Raw genomic sequence first — 16203 nt, 5'->3', positions numbered from 1 at the left:
TCTGGCTCCCCGGGCTGCTGGTGAGGGGGGAGAGGCAATTTCGATGTTGCCTTTGGGTCTGTTGCGCAGTTGGGAGACATTCGTTTTATACAGACATGGCTTAGGACTGAGTTTCCATCTCCAGGGTGCGAATGATTGAGTTAGCCACATTCCACAAACTGGAATACAGATTTGGAGAAGGAGCCCCCTCCTTCACTGACAATTAAAATTCCTGTAAGACTGGGAGTGGGGTTCTGTGGGGGAAACATCAACTCTCACCCAGTAAAGCCCCAAGACCTCCTTTTCTCTTTCACGGCGTCGGGCAAAGGCCACATCACTTTAAAACCACCTCTCAGCTGGAAGTACGTAAGTTTCAGCGAGTCACAAAAAATAGGGAAACTTACACAGAGTTTCCTTGGCCACTTCCCCATCTGAGTGATCACGTACCCAGCACGGCAGCCCGGAGGGCACTCCAGCGAGGAGGGAAAAGGTGTGTTCACAGCCAGCCAGTTGGAGGAGTGACACAGAACCGATTGGGAAATCCCTGGACAACGAAGATATAAATTCCTGCCCGTCTGCTAAGCTTCCACTGAAGGTGACAGGCCTGGCAGCCCTCCCAGGGGAGAAGCACCAGGTGAAGGATGCGGAGCTGCAGGTAAGAGGGGAGGGAGCAGGGGACTGGGAGTCAGGACACCTGGGCGCCGTCTTTTCTGGAAGGAACCTCAGGAGGCTTTCCTGATGTCTCTGGACCTTAGGTGCCTCCTCCAGGGGACTTTCCTCATCTCTGTGACCTTCTCTGCCTATGTAAAGGTGACTTTGACATTTTGGGGTTTTGGTTTCTCTGCCAAAAAAGGGGGCTGAGTCAGAGGGTGTCTAAGAATCTTCTGTGATCGGAGGTGACAGGCAGAGCAGATGTGGAATCGAGTAAGAGGAAAGGAGCGAGTCAGAGGGTCTGTCTCCACCTCCGGGATGTGCACTGAGATCAGAGGCTTCTCTTTGGAAGGACATGGGGCACTCTGAGATGGCATGCTTTCTCTTCTGAGGCACATGTAACTTTCCTAACGTCCGGGCTGTTAGTGCTGGTGAAGCTTCCACCCGCGCTGCCGTCTTGGAGGAGAGGCAGGCAGAGTGAGGTTAAGTGAGTCCTGGAGGCTGAAGGGTCCAAGTTCATGTCCTGACTGTGCCTGTTTCTGTGTGATGTCATGCACGTGTTCTCATGGTAACCATCTTTTCAAAATTCTGTACTCCAGCGGAGGAGTACCACTGGACAGAGATCGCCCACCCGGCGGCCAGCAGCTCACCCGTAATCAACAGGACGTGTTAACTTACCTTTATCCCTTGCTTCATTCCTGGGAAGTAATGCTAAAACTGGGCATGATTCTTTAAAAAAAGATCATTTTACCCTTGATTATAATGAAATAAATCACGCAGTTTCTTTCCAGCCTCCGGACACCTCCGTGTCCACATGTGTACATTGCGAAATCGATGGCGAGGATCACAGGTGGTGGGGGGAGTCAGGGAATCAGAATGTCACATAGTGCTTTAGCACCGCCCTGGGGGCAAAGGTGGCGCAGCCTAAATGTTTGCTCTCTCTGTTAGACAGCCTCTCGCTGGAACCCCACTCCCCTCGGGTGGCTTTCCTCTTCCGGGCACCCAGCTCCCTCGGGAGCCCCGGCCCCAGCTCTGCCTCTGACGCGCTGTGATCCTGGTCAGGGCTCGTCCGCTTGCAGCTTCCTCTCCTGTAAACTGAGCCGTTGAGGGACCTGACCCCCCAGTCCCCCCGGCAGCTCAGTGTCAGTGGCGGGGGTGCCGGGTGGTCCCTCCTGGCCGCCCATCCTGCTCCGCCAGCTCACCCTTCCCTGAGCTTCGCCCTCCCAAGGGGCCAGGGGTCCCTCCGCACCAGCTTGGGGTGGGGTGGGGGGGCTCCCACATGCATGATAGAAGGGGTACCCTCCGTCAAATCTCATTTCAGTCCTGTCCATTCTAACTGCATGCTCCACTTTTTAGCCTCTTGATCATCCTAACAGGCAAGAAGGGAGCTTGGTTGGCCTCACGGGGGCTGTGGGGATGGTCCCCGCCCTATTTGTTCTCAGCTGGCCTGGGTCCCCTCCTCTCCACACCTGCCAGCAGGCCTTCCTCCCAACAGTCCCACTCCCACCGCACCCTCAAAGCCCAGCTGTTTGACAACCAACACCTGAGTGATCAGGACGCACAGACCCCGTCCCTCCTCCCTTCCCCAGGACAGCAGAGTCGGCCTCTCGTGACCACACGGCCGGAGCAGCACGATATACAGTGTAGGCCCGGGTGATCCAGCGAGTTCCCCGGGTGATGCTGATGCTGAGAACCACGTCCTTAGGAGATAAGAGAAGGCTTCACGGCCAGAGGCAGATCAGCGGGAACAAGTGAACACATCAGTGTCTGAAACGAGACCTCGGTTTCCTATCATTTTTGTTCTCCACCCACGAAGGCGTCTTACTTAAAGGAGAAAGGAAGAGGGCAGGGAAAAGACGAAAGGAATGTGGGCGCTTCGGTAGTCAGTTGACGGGCCAAGCCCAGGGGAGTCACGAGGAAAGCAGTGCTGGTGTCGACCCCCTGGCATCTCAGAATCCCCTCTCCAGGAGATTCTCAGCCCTGGCTGAGCTGGAGAACCACCCGGAGAGCTTAAAAAGCCTCCATACCCGGGACCAATTATATCAGGAACTTCGGGGGTTGGGGTCCAGGTGTAGGTTCTTTTCTCGTCACAGAAAGAATTCAGAGATGAGACACGGAGGTCAAGAAAGTAGAGTGGGGGTTTATTAAGAGGTGGACAGGACGCTCTCAAGAGGAGAGCGGGTAGGCTCAGGTGAGCAGCTGCCCTGAGTTTCTTGCGCAAGTTGATTACACAGGGTGTAAAAGTGGATGGGCGGAATATTCATTGGGGAGGGAAGGGTTTGGGGTCATGTTCCCTGATTTTCATCCCAGCTCCACCTTCGCTAGAGGAGGAGAGATTTTTGTTCTTATTTATTCTGGATCAGAAGTGTCATGGCCTCGGTGCATGATGGGTACCTCTGATCTGCAAGGCTAATTTTATTGTAATAAGGGCATAATGAGCAAATGGTTACACAGGGATGCCAGAGATTCCTGCCTTTTCCCACCTTTCTTTATCGGCCTCCAGGATGCTTGTCACCCCCAAATGTGTGATCTCTCATCAGTCCAGAGGTTCCTGCTTTTCTCTGTCTGCCCAAGGACCTCCATTGTTCACATGATGTGTGGTTTCCTGCCCCTTGGCCCGTGCCCCCATTTCTCTGCTCATATCTAGCTGTCTGCCTGCTCCAACAGGCATCAGCAGGTTTTAAATCTTCCCAGGCAGTTCTGTTGTACAGCAAGGCTGAGTTCCACTGCACCCACTGCTTTCTGTCTCTCGTGCGCCTCACTGTCCCACCTTTATCAGCTCTCCAGGGACTTCTTTCTCCCTGCTGAGCCTGTATTCTGAACCTGTCCCTTATCTGATAATCCTCATCAGGTAAACAAGCATGTGACTCACCAGTAACACGAACAGGAGAGACATCTGAGAATCTGTATTAAATTCCACCTAAATGTTTCTGGAGCATACTTTAGTTAAGAACCTGTTTCACATTGAGGATAAATGATTTCTAAACCCAAGGAGGTCAGTGGTTGTGGCATTGGATTATGGGCCGGAAGAGCCCAATTGAAAACCTGGATATTATCTTGCTTTGTGGCTTAAACACATAACTTTGTTTCTGGACGTTAGTTTCATTCATCAGGTGAAAGGGATGGATGGGAGATCGAGGGCTCTTTGCTATTTTAAAGAATCTCTGGAAACTATTCATAACACTCAAAATTTCCAGGCACTGTAAAGAAGAAATTTAAGAATACTTGGTCTTAACTGGGGATTGCTAGCCTCAGTGTAGTCAGGGGCCAGGCAGTAAGTCAAATCTGTGAGGCTGTGCGTGACAGGGACTGGGACCCACTGGGATGAGTTTGTCCCTCAGGAAAGACATTCAGTGAAAAATGACACCACTACCTTGGCTGAAAAATGCATACCCACAAGTTGAACTGGCCTGTGACCCCCAGTTTGTGATTCCCAGACTAGCTTTGACAACTTGTGACAATCTGATCATGTCACCCCTAAGTAAAAAGGATGAGGGCCGAATCTTGGCCCCACCACTTGGCCCCACTTGTATTTCCTTAAAGGAGTTATTTAACGTCTATAAGCCTCAATGTCTCCATCTCTAAAATGAAAATAATACTATCTCATTTATACAGTACTGGGAAAATTAAAAGAAATTGTGCATGTCAAGGCTTTGCCCAGTGCCTGGCACATGGTGGGTGTTCAGTGTTAGCTGTCATCACCATCCTCAGTATCATCATCATCACCATCCTCAGCATCCCCATCATCACCACCCTTAATATCCTCCTCATCACCATCCTCAATATCCCCATCCTCAGTATCAACATCATCACCATCCTCAGTATCCCCATCATCACCATCCTCAATATCCTCTTCATCACCATCTTCAGTAATCCCATCATCACAATCCTCAGTATCCCCATCATCACCATCCTCAGTATCCTTATCATCATCTTCAACATCACCATCATCACCATCCTCAATATCATCATCATCATCATCATCGTCGTCATTATCATCAGATTACGAGTTTCTGACGTCAAAATTTCAGAAACCACTCTGAGAGGGCTGGGGTGATCAGGCACAGGGATTTAATTTGTCTTTGCTCTCAATCCGAGTATCTGCCTACTTTACTTAAGGATGAGCCAGTCCTAAAGATCAATGATTCTCAAATCACTGGGGGTCCCGGTAAAATGCAGATCATTCTGATTCCCTATGTCCGGGGTGGGGCCTGAGATTTTGCATTTCTCACAAGTGATGATGTCCATGCTGCTGGTTCATGGACCACACTTTGAGTAGGAAGTCTTTACAATATTCGGGACAAGGTTATTTTATTTGGGAGCAAAGAAGAATTTGATGGATAGCTTTGGATGTGTCCAAAATTTTCTAGAGCTAATATTCATCAGAATATGTTCTTAACTGTCTGTGGTTGGCAGAATTTTCAGATGACCCCCACGGACCATGCCTTATATGACCCCCTCCCCTTGAATGAGGGTGGGCGGGATGCCTGAACGTGCTGGGTTGGCATTCCCACGATTAGGTTACCTTATATGGCAAAGGGGAGGGAAGTTTTCAGATGTATTTTAGGTCCACGGTTAACTGACCTAAAGTTAAAAGGAAGGCCATCTGGAGTGTGCCTGGCTTAAACAGGTGGGCTCTTTAAAAGAAGGTCTGGAGGCAGAGTCAAGAGGTCATGTGAAGTAGCACTGAGATGTTCCATTGGCCCTGAGGAAACAAATTGTCTTATTGTGGAGCGAGTTATGGGGCCAAAACCAGTGGTGGCCTCTGATTGCTTAGAGCGGCCTTGGCTGACAGCCAGCAAGAAGGTGGAGCCCTCAGCTGTACAACCCTAGGAGTCAAATTTTACCGACAGCCACGTGCACTTGGGGCAGGACCCCAAGCTTTGCTCTCTCCCTGTGAGACCCTCAGCAGAGTCCACCCAAGCTGAGGCCAACATCCCACCCACAGCGATGTGAACTAGCCTCGGGGAGTGGTTTCATGTCCCTGAGTTTGAGGTTGTTGGCTCCACGGCAACAGAAAACGAATACAGTGTGCTAACGCTTCCCTTTGCTGTGTGTTCCGTCCAGGCCACACTGCGTCCAGAACCTAAAACATAGCTTAAGCCAGCACCCATTTGTTTCTGGCTGGTGCCATGTCACCCTGACAGGTGATGGCCCCTCACTGCCACGTGGGGCCATTTTCAAAAGGGAAGTTTTGGAGACAACCTGTTGGCCTCAGATTGTTTTGACTCAAGTGCTGGGGTGGGAAATTGGTGTTCCTCCGATTTAACAGAAGGAGAAACAGACGTTCAGGAACAAGGGCGTGGGCCCATGGATGCTGGTAGACCTCAGCCTCCCATCAGGGGGACCTGACTGTCCATGTGGCCACCATCCCTCAACAAGGGCTCAGGGTTCATGGTGGCAGGAGAAGAGAGGGCTGGGGGGTGGGGCACCAGAAACGAAATGCCTGGAGGTGACCCACATCCTTCCTGCTTCCTTCCCGCTTTCACCAGTCACGTGGCCATGTCTAATTTCCAGGATGCAGAGAAGTGAAATCCTTTGTACGCCCCAAAGTAGCCCAGCTCCAGATGCTGGCAGCTCGAGTCAGTCTGCCACACAGTGTTGTTGGTGAGGCTGTTGGAGCGGCAGGAGGGGGAGGAGGCAGGATTGCAGATTGCCCAGCTTCAGGGAGCTGTCCTCAGGCCAGGGAACCAGCTGGGAGAAGCCAGGGGGAGCCCTGTGTGCGGGGAACGCTCCCCCCAGTCCTAGAGGAGAGTGGAGGGTTTCTTGGTGGGACTTTCTGGGTCCGTGGAAAATCCAGTCAGTCTGGGCTGTCTTCAGGCTGATGACTGGGGTTTCGTGTGCCAAAGGATTTCCCCACACCGTCTAGATAAAAATCACTTGGGTTTTCTATCGTGGCTAGTATTTTGGGCTTGACTTTTATCTGTGGTCATGGCCATGCTGGACCCAGGGCTGGGGACAGCTGCCGCCCACTGTGACCCTCAGAGGACAAGCCATCCTAGGTGGGCACATTTTCCAGAGGGAGGAAGATGATCTTTCAAGGCATAAAAGGGAAGTTTCATCAATTCTGACAACTGAACAGTTTTGGAAGGAAATATCTCTAAAACATACGTGTTGTGGTGAAAACTCGCTGCAAATCAATGTCACAAAAATGTGCCTTCAATAGCTTTTCTAATAAGAATCTCATTTGGCTAATAAAAAGGAAACTCCTTTTTATTAGCAAAGACAAATTTAACCTGCTCAGACATGTCCCTGTCTAGGCTGGCCAACTCTGTCTCTCTTGGGTTTATTCAGTCTCTTTTGGGTAGATGATCAGTGTTTTAGAGTAGATTCTGACCTCACCAGCCAGCCAGGACAGGGTCTGAGAGCAGGGGAAGCTGTGTGCCCCAAGCGTGATGGGGGGGCTGGTCCGCACCTGCTGGCCTGTGGGGTCTGTTCTGGCTTCCATGGAGATGTCCCTGGACCTGGCTGGTCCCGGAGGGTCCTGCTATATCTATTGCTGACAAAGTCCCGTGGCTCGGAAGCCTGGGGTCTGGTCTTTCAGGGCAGTCAGTGCCCCTCGCTGGCTCCACGGTCCTCTGCATTTTGGCCATGGCCTCATTCCTCCCCTAACTGGGACTGGCCACCTGTGCAGGTGATACTCAAAATATTTACCAAACAGCAGGTCATGAGCACCCGTCAGAACAGGCGCTGTACTGCGTTGCTGGACCGTGAGGCTCTCAGGGGATCACCAGGAAAGGCGGAGGGTGGAGAGCTCAGGGCCTGAGTAAGTGGCTGTTGACCAGCGGTTAAGGAGTTATCTACCCCCGCACCCCTCTACCGAAACACGCCACGCCATCAGCTCCATCCTTCCGGAGCACCTGCATCTTGGGAGGGGCTCCTTTCTCGACCACGGTGGGATTCCTCTGGGCCCCTCAGCTTTCAGCTTCCCCTCTCTTCTACCCTTTGTCCCTTTGCACTCAGGTTCTGAACCTGGAAGCAGGGGCAGAATCTGCTCTCCCTGCGTGGACATCCCCTACGTCATGTCCACTTCCTTCCCTCCTTTCCGAGGAGGATTTGGCTCTTCCCCTTTCTTGGGGCCATGGTGGCTGAAGAATCAGAGGGAAGGAGAAGTAAATGCTTTGGAAGGCAATTAGCATATCATTCTTATCAGGTATGTTAGGCACAGTCCCAACCTTGAGAAAGAGGGTCCTGAGCGAAACTTAAATGGTTCGTCATGATTCGGGGAAGTCATTATGGGCGCCAACTGTTCTGTGCTGTAACACATGGGTACCATCGGCAGGGCACAGAGAGGCGGAAGGGACCGTCTGTGTCTGCTCTTAAAGGCCTCTGATTGCTGTACTCTTTGGTTCCTTGCATCTTTCTTATAGTGTTTCTTTCTTTTTTAAAGTTAATTTTTATTTATTTATTTTCCAGGTTTACTTGCTTGTTCATTTTTTTGATGGAGGTACTGGAGATTAAACCCAGGACCTCGTGTGTGGTAGGCATGCGCGCTACCCCTGAGTTACGCCCTCTCTTTTTACAATGTCTGCTTTCATTTATTTATTTTGTCTTAGTAGTTTTCTTGTCTCCTCTGTTATGGGCAATTGGCTGCCGCTTCTTTGTGGCCGTGTTTTCCTCCATCAGCCCTCTCCTGCCTCCCGATGTGCCAGCTCTGCTCTGCTTTTGACTGAACATGCTGGTCACGTCGCGCTACACAGCAAGCCACCCCAGAACTGAATGGCTTTAGACAAACACTTCATTGTAACTCACATGTTCCATAAGTCGTGGATTTGAGAAGGGCTCAGCTAGGTGGTTCTTCTGCTCCATGTGGTTGGACTGGGTTCAATCAGTGGTACTCAGCTGGCGAGTGGACTGGTCTGGGGTGTCTAACATGCTTTACTCACTCGGCTGGTTCCTTTGAGGGGAGTCCTGTGAAGTTGGGCACAGCTGGGACAGTCAACTGACCCCATACCTGTGGCCTCCCTCCAAGGGGATCTTGGGGCAGTGGGACAGTTAACATGGTGGCTGGCTTCTCCCAGAGCAAGTGTCTCAAGGAAGCCAGATGGCAGCTGCGTGGCTGCTCTGACTTGGCCTCAGTGTTCACCCAGCATCATTCTGCTGATAAGATTCAAGCCACAGGTTGGCCTGACTCCTTGACAAGTTGGACTCTCACTTTTGATGGTAGAGTGGCATGGTCATGTAACAGAAGACCGTGTGGGATGGGACATACCATTACCCGGGGAGTAGCCCCACAGGCTGAAACTCCAGTACCTGGGGGGGGGGGCTCAGGAGTCTTGAGTCCTGGCCCTACCCCTGGCTGGCTCTGGGACGTTCAGTTTGTGAGTTGACCTGCTGCAGTGGTTATCTGATTCATCCCCTGACTTGGTGCTTTAGAACTCGAACCTATGCCCAGGACTGAAGTCTCAACTCAAACCCAGACTGACTCAGACCCTGGGGTTTCACACCTGGGAGGGACCTGGGACCTCTGGGCAACCCCACCTTTTATTTTTGAGATGAAGAAACTGTGACCCAGATTGGGTAAACAGCCTGGTGGCTTACCTCAGATCACCTAGCAAGTTACTGGTGAAGTGGAGACAGGAGTCCAGCCTCAGTCTGCTGCTCTGTGTGCCGGCAGACTCTTCCTCTAAGACGTCAGTCTGAATGAAAGCTTTAGAACTCCACAACAGCCCTTGAACATGTGCGTGTGTTTGTGATTGTGTGTTTGCATGTTCAACACACTTCTACAATATAGATGTAGGCACACAGGTTTATTGATCCCTTCAGGTAAAGCTGAACACCTTTCTGGCTGTTGACCGTGATACCAGAATGTTCTCCACCTGTGTGCTGGACCTTTAGCAGGAGTTAGGCAGAATGCAGACAGTGGAAGCTCTGATTTCTCACTCAGGTTTGCTGGATGTGTGTTCTTGAGTAACTTACTTACCTCCCTGAGATGCTGACGAGAGTGACCACTTGTGGGGGGCTGTCTCTGTGCCAGCACGGCGCTGACCTCTTTACATCCCACGTGCCACCTACCCTCCTGTGATGCCTGCCAGGCTGTGGCCACTTGGCAGACAAGCAGACTGAGTCTCACAGAAGCCAAATAACCTGCCTGCTGGCACCAAACCATCCAGCTGGATTCACATTCCCTCTGTCAGGCTCCAAAGTCTGCGTGCTTCCCACAGCGCAGCCCTGTACCGACTCCCTGCCCCTCAGGACTCCTGGAAGATGCAGGAAGTCTTCTTCTGAGCTGCCCCCAGGGTGGAATCTGGCCAGTGAGCAGGGCTTAGGGAGAGGCAGACTTGCATTCTGAAATGACAGAAGTTTCTGATCACGAGTACTTTCCAAGGCTGGAAGGGTCCAATTACAAGAGGCAAGCCTGGCCATCTGTGGAGGACACTGGGTTTGGGAAGACTGTTTGAATGAGCTGCTAAGCTCAGTGGCCTCTGGCTCGCCCTCTGGCTCCCTGTTCTGATGCTTCCACAGGGCAGAGAACCAGGACCGGGACTGAGGATTGTATGGACTCAGGTTTACATCCTTCTCTATTTTCCCATTAGCTCTGTGCCCTTGGGTAACTTTCTTAATGCATCTGAGTCTATTTCCATCACTTCCTGTTTATAATGGGGGTGTCACGCTCTACCAGACTCACGAGTTCTGCCCTCTGGAGTTGTTCAGAGCCACGAATCCCTCTTACACAAGCATCGGCCTGGGAGAACTTGAAGCTTGGTGGAGTCGTACTGTGGGGGCTGAGGGCTTCGTGGGCAGAGCTTCCATGTCTCACTTTGGAGGGGGTGGCAATTATTCTGAGCTCGAGGAGTGGTCTTGCTGGGGGTTAGCCCGCGGGAGGGGCTGATGCAGGAGGAAGGTGCAGAGAGTGTCTTGGCTTGGTGGTCCAGCCTGCGGTGGGTTCTGAACGACTCGGGCTCCCTGGGAACGCCACGTGTGGATGAGTGGGAAGATGAGTTGGGCTGATTTGCCGAATCTCTCGGTTGATGGTTCTTGGGGGCAGAAGTTGGCTGAGTCGAAGCAGGTGGTTTTAGAGGAAAGGAATCCTTGTTGGCAGGAAGTAAAACATAAGGAGAGTGTGTAGCCCTTGGTGGGGCTGGGCCTTGGCCTCACCAGATTCTCCCCTTTGAGATTCAGCCCAACATGGCCCGATGCCTGGTTCTGCCAAGGCTGGGTCTTCCTGTGCCATGGGTTCCAGGAAGTGAATCTGTCCCCTCAGACCCCACTGGGGTCAAGGACATGGAGGAATTGATACAGGAATTGACACATTGTAACCAACTATGCTTCAATTAAAAAAAAAAAGGCATGGCCACGTAGACCAGAAGAAGTCCACCCATGTTCTCTGCATTCCCTTCATTCTGGAGGGGAAAACATTAGCTTTTCCATGGAGCAAAAATAGTCTGGGGACATCCATCAAAGTTTCTGCTGTGAGTCAGTACATTTTTAACAAAAGCTGCCTCAAACCTGGCCGTCTACTTCCCTGCATCTGAAGCCAGAGTTTCTTCCCTCAAAAGCCTAAACATCTGTGCTTCCTGGAGACTTTGATCAAATTACTTTAAATTTTGCTTCAGTTTTAGATTTAAAAAAATTTCCAAGCTTCATTTTGATATCAATATCTTATTTCCCCGTAGGTTTCAGAAGGTTTTCTACCACATGCCTGAAACAGCACGTTTGGATTTTTAGGAATCTTATTTTGCAAACGTGACTCAGTGGTATGTGTAGGGCCGGGTAGCTATCTATCTTCATTAATAGTCAAGATCTGTCACCTTGTTTTTGTGTTTTGGATGACTGTACCGCCTGACTCAGAGGTGGACGGTTGCCTAAAACCTTCCTGGAATAATGTGAAGGTAGAAATAAAGAAAATGTTTCATCTTCTAGGTGAATGAAGAGATAAACTCAAATATACCATAGAATAAAATTTTTACTTAAGTGCCTGGAGACTGATCTCTGGAGCTCTTATGGACTTGTTTATTCTCAATCTGCTAAAAAAATGTGTTCTGAAGTACTTAGGGGTGAAGTTTGAGGATGTGTGCAACTTTCAGGTGTTCAGGGGAAAATGTGTCTGTGTGTGTGTGTTGTGTGTGTTGTGTGTGTGTACACAGAGACAGAGAGAGACAGAGACACAGAGACAAAATGAGAATAAAACCAAATGTTCAAAACTGGTGACTGTAGGTGACAAGCTGTTGTTACATTATTCCTTCAACTTTGTAGCCTGTTGGAAAATTTTCAAAATTAAACTAAAAGGGGAATAAACACCTGCTTCCTCTTAGGCTACACGTGCCACCTGCGAGCAGGAGGCAGAGCCGGGGTCACGGGCTGGGATGGGCACCTGGGCCTTAGCGAGGACAGCAGGGGACACTGCTCGGGCCACCCCCTCCCGGCCCCCCAGGCTGGGCCGTCAGCTCTTTCTGCCTCATCCATTCTTTTTCTTCCCTTCAACTCTTTTCACACATCTTCTTGGTCATTTTCCTATGCCAGCCCTGCTTTGCCCCCCCCATTCCTCTGTGTTCTTACATTGAGTACAGTGAAATTTGGTTATTCGACAAAAGACAAAAATAAAAAAGCTGGAATTGTAACTCAAATGGTTGGAACGAGCTGCCTTTAAAATGTCTTTCTTCCCGTAAGAAGGTCACCTCTGATTCCAGCGGAAATGTCAAATTGCCTGTAATTTAAAGACACATTCAAAGAAAGTAGGGCAGCAAAGTAGTGTTTTGCTGCAAACCTCTGCAAAACGAATTCTTTTTTTCCTCTGGGCCTGCCAAAGACCGACCGTTTCCCACACTCCAGCCGTGCTGGCTCCAGCCGCCTTCTGAGGTTTTGATTATTGAAAATGATCACCACTGTGTGTTTGTGGTTTAATTGTCTGAAGCCACTTCCTGGAGAGGTTACAGTGAAGCAGCTCTTTTGCCAAAGTCCACAGAGAGGAACGGAGGTGACTGCCTTGGCTGGGGGTCCAGGCGGGGCAGGGGGTCCGGGCAGGGTTTGGGGGTCCAGGTGGGGGTCAGGGATGGATGGGGGGAGGTCTGGTCCTGGAGGAGAACGGTACTTTAGGGTTTTGTTCCACTGGAATAGGGTCCTTGTTGAATCAGCCCCTCTCCTCACCCCGACCAGGTGAGTGATGTTGAGGAGAGGGTTAATTACATCTCACTCTCATCACCTGGAAAGAAAGGGCTGGATGAGGCTTCTCTGAGGCTCTCCCAGCTCCGTGGCTCTGGGGCGCTTCAGCCAGCAACCACACTCAGTGGACACAGCCTGACTCCTTGGTGTCAAAGTGATTTTAAATGTGGTTACAAACCTCACAATCCGAGGCTAAGCCTGGGCTGCTTTCACCCGCGGACAGTTGAGATGACGTCTTAGGGTCAATCAGCAGATACTGTTTATTTGCAAGAGTCGAGTCTCAGGAAAGGGACCAGTGAGCACACAGCACGTGACAGGACCTGGCGGGCATCTCCCCCGGGTCCTGTTCCCAAACTCCGGAACGGTGCAGTTGAGATTAGGGATTCAGGATGAGGAGACAGCAGGCCTGAACGTACAAAAGAGGGCAGTCGGGGTGGGGTGGGGTGGGGTGGGGGCAGCTCCACACAGCCACCGGGGGCTCAGGCTCCTTGTTGCCCCCCCACTTTGAGCACGTGGGCTGCACGTGGCCCCGTGCGGCCCCCAGGTCCACGTGGAGCCAGCAGCGAGGCAGACTTTGAAGTGGAGGCTTTTAATTCTTTTGAGGAGACTTTTAAGTAGGCTTCACGGGAGCCTCATTTCCACTTACATTTCCTTGGCTCAACTTTTGTCACGTGGCCACCCCTAGTCGCAAGGGAGGACGGGAAATGTAGTCTTTGTGCGGGATGCTGCCGTGCCCAGTTGAGCCGGGGGTTCTGTCGCTGGGGTAGCGGGGAGGACAGACATTGGAGGACGTTAGCAGTTTCCCTGACATAGAAACTGTGTTTTTGAAGAGTAAGGGCTTTGGGACCACTAATCTCGGGTTTAAACTTCATCCCCTGCGAACCAGTTGTGAGATATCAGCCAGACTACTTAACTTCTTTTATCTCTTTTTTTATATCATATGTAGATTTGGCGTGATATTCACATCCTGGGGGTAAAATGCAAGAGCAAATGCTCAGTATTTAGCACAGTGGCCGCCATGGTTACAGGAGCCCCCTGTAGCAGCATGTTTGACCTCATTCATTTATTTGGATATGTGGCATTACACGTGGTGTGTTTAACTCCTAAGTCTTTCATATCCTTACTAGGGAACTAGGGAGTTTGGCTGGGACCAGTGCAGTTAGAGACGTGAGAAGCTAATGCCTGTCCAAAGAGGACAGAGCACTGTGGTCAACGTCAGTGGGAGTTTGATGCTAACCAAGTGGTCTGGCAAACCCAAGGGTGGGGTTACATACAGGTGAAGTTACAGGAAGTGCTTGCATTTCAGAAACGCATGAAGGAGAGAGCCCTGCAGAAGTAAGAAGGGCTGGGGAGACAGCCTGGGGCAGACACTTAGCTACGGGGAAAATCTCAAGTCCTTTATGTCACCCCGTCTTCTCATCATCAGTGGGGGGGTTCAGGGTGCAGCTCTGAGCCCTTGCATTCTGATGGTTCCCCGCCGATGAGAGCAGGTCACTTCCTCCATCTGCCAGCCCTGCCCTGGCCAGTTAAGAGCCATCTGGGTTTATCTGTTCAACATGAAATCAGTTCCAGGAACAGGGAACAAGTTAAAACCCCCTTGAGGATGTGGAGGAGGGGTGCTGGTAGGATGTTTTCCTGGATTCACGCATCACTCCCAGCTCTCTGGTAGACTTTCGACTGTAGGGATTCCCTGGTACTTTCTGGGACTGGGCACGTGTTGTCCACGAGGGCCGTGAGTAAGACGGGGCCTCTGTCCTCATGGCCGTCCCCACCCACGGGAGCCAGACCAGACTCAGGTGTGTTTGGCGGATCGCTTCCTCCCACTTCATTCCCCTCCTGCTGGATCTTTGCAGCCCCTCCCACTCCGGTGGGTGCTTCCCCGCCCCCCACGGCAGCAGGTTTGGCCACATGTCTGCTTTGGGCAGCGGAATGTGGGCAGACAAGGGCGAGCTGGCTCTGAGCGAGGCCTCGCTCAGCTGCATTTGCCCACGCCGTTCGCCTCTTGCCATCATGTGAGAAGATCCCCTCCGGGGAGTCACTGATCCAAGGAGGGTGACAGACCCAGGGAGCTGACGTGGACCCCACTGAAAGCTCAGGTCCAAGCCTAACCCAGCCCAATCTAGGGCAGCCACCCTCCGTCTCACCCGCAGACCCGTGACTGCGAACAAGCCACTGCTGTCTGACGTGCAGTTTCGGGCATGTGTGTTAGCGGTCCCGTGGTGGCAGATGCTGGCTGTTACAACAGGCAGGTGGGACAAGGCAGGAAAGGGACCGAGGGGAGGTGCTGAGGCATCTGAGAATCCAGCCGGGGGGAGGTGTGGGGGGAGGAAGGCTTCAGGAACTTGTGTAAATGATTCACTTGTGGGTCCTCATTTTGCTTTTTCCTCTGGGATGCTCTGAACCAGAGATACATGGAGTCCTTCAGTGTTTATGTCAGAACTATATGTCAAGTAAGAGTTAACCCACAAGGACTACAGGAAAAGTTCTCTGACAAGTGAAATATGAGGACCTTTTGACTCCTGGTGATTCACTCTCTCACTCATCCCTTCGACAAATTGGGTAAAGCTGTGAATAAAATACAGGAGAACCCTGTGCACGTGGCGCTTCAGTTCTGGAGAAGTGAACAGTTGATGACAAAGCCCCAGAAAGGGAAAAGGTGGAGGACTGGGGCGGAAGGGTGGTGCAATGTCACAGGAAGGTCAGGGAAGACCTCAGCAAGAGTAACGTTTGAGCAAAGATGCTTGCAGTGGCTTAGCTGAGGAACGAGCATCTCAGGCCAAGGGGCAAGTCACTTCAGGAGAGAGAGAGAGACACCTAGGGCAGGGAACTCATATGCCACATGAACATTGCTGTAGAGGAACAAGTTCCAAAATTTTGAATTTTCTTTCTTTGTTTTTCAATTTTTTTTGATCGTAATTTTTTTGGAGGAATGGAGGTAATTTATTTTAATGGAGGTCCTGGGGATTGAACCCGGGACCTCGTGCATGCTAAGCACGCACTCTCCCACTGAACTTGCACCCGCCCATCCCCCAGATTTTGAGTTTTCTGGTTAAAAAAAATCTAGGCAAAAATGTTTCCATCATCAGTTGAAACCTCTGGAATCTGCCCCTGGGAGCGCCCTCCAGGGGCTCTCTGGGCGTCGGTGGCTCCTGGTGACCCCTCCGTCTCCTCCTTTAGGGTGTGGGGTGCTGGACCTGAGGGCTCCACTTCCTGTGTCCTCCAGAAGTTTTTGGGGGCGGTGTTCATCTTGTGCATGTTGGTAACCGGTGTTTCTGCCTTCATCATTCAGCCGGAGGAACGCACAGGTAAGAAGGGGATAGGCCGGAAGGGGCCGCCCGCAGCTCCTCTGGGGAAGGCGTCCTTATCTGGGAGGTTTCGTTGTTCTCCTAAAGCGTGGTGTGGACATCCGCGCTTTGGTAAGGGATGGAGTCTTCCCCTGCCTGCCTCCTCGGATTCGCGAGCCTGCTCTGG

The 16203-nt window shown here is 51.4% G+C and overlaps 1 protein-coding gene across 2 annotated transcripts in view; it reads left to right on the top strand.

The window, feature by feature from the left end:
* Nucleotides 1–377: 377 nt before the first annotated feature.
* The window catches only part of IL1R2 (interleukin 1 receptor type 2), a 28751-nt gene continuing 12925 nt past the window's right edge, over nucleotides 378–16203 (top strand). Inside the window, exons 1-2 of one of the 2 annotated variants that reach the window (XM_031441056.2) lie at nucleotides 378–634; nucleotides 15910–16037. In XM_031441056.2, coding sequence (XP_031296916.1) covers nucleotides 621–634; nucleotides 15910–16037 — 142 coding nt within the window. In that variant the 5' untranslated portion in view covers nucleotides 378–620. The remainder of the gene's footprint in view (nucleotides 635–15909; nucleotides 16038–16203) is intronic. The other variant, XM_010991900.3, reaches the window with a different exon arrangement.

The sequence above is a fragment of the Camelus dromedarius genome, chromosome 33 (genome assembly GCF_036321535.1).
Source record: "Camelus dromedarius isolate mCamDro1 chromosome 33, mCamDro1.pat, whole genome shotgun sequence".
NCBI classification, from domain to species: Eukaryota; Metazoa; Chordata; class Mammalia; order Artiodactyla; family Camelidae; genus Camelus; species Camelus dromedarius.
This window is presented reverse-complemented; position numbering and strand designations above follow the sequence as displayed.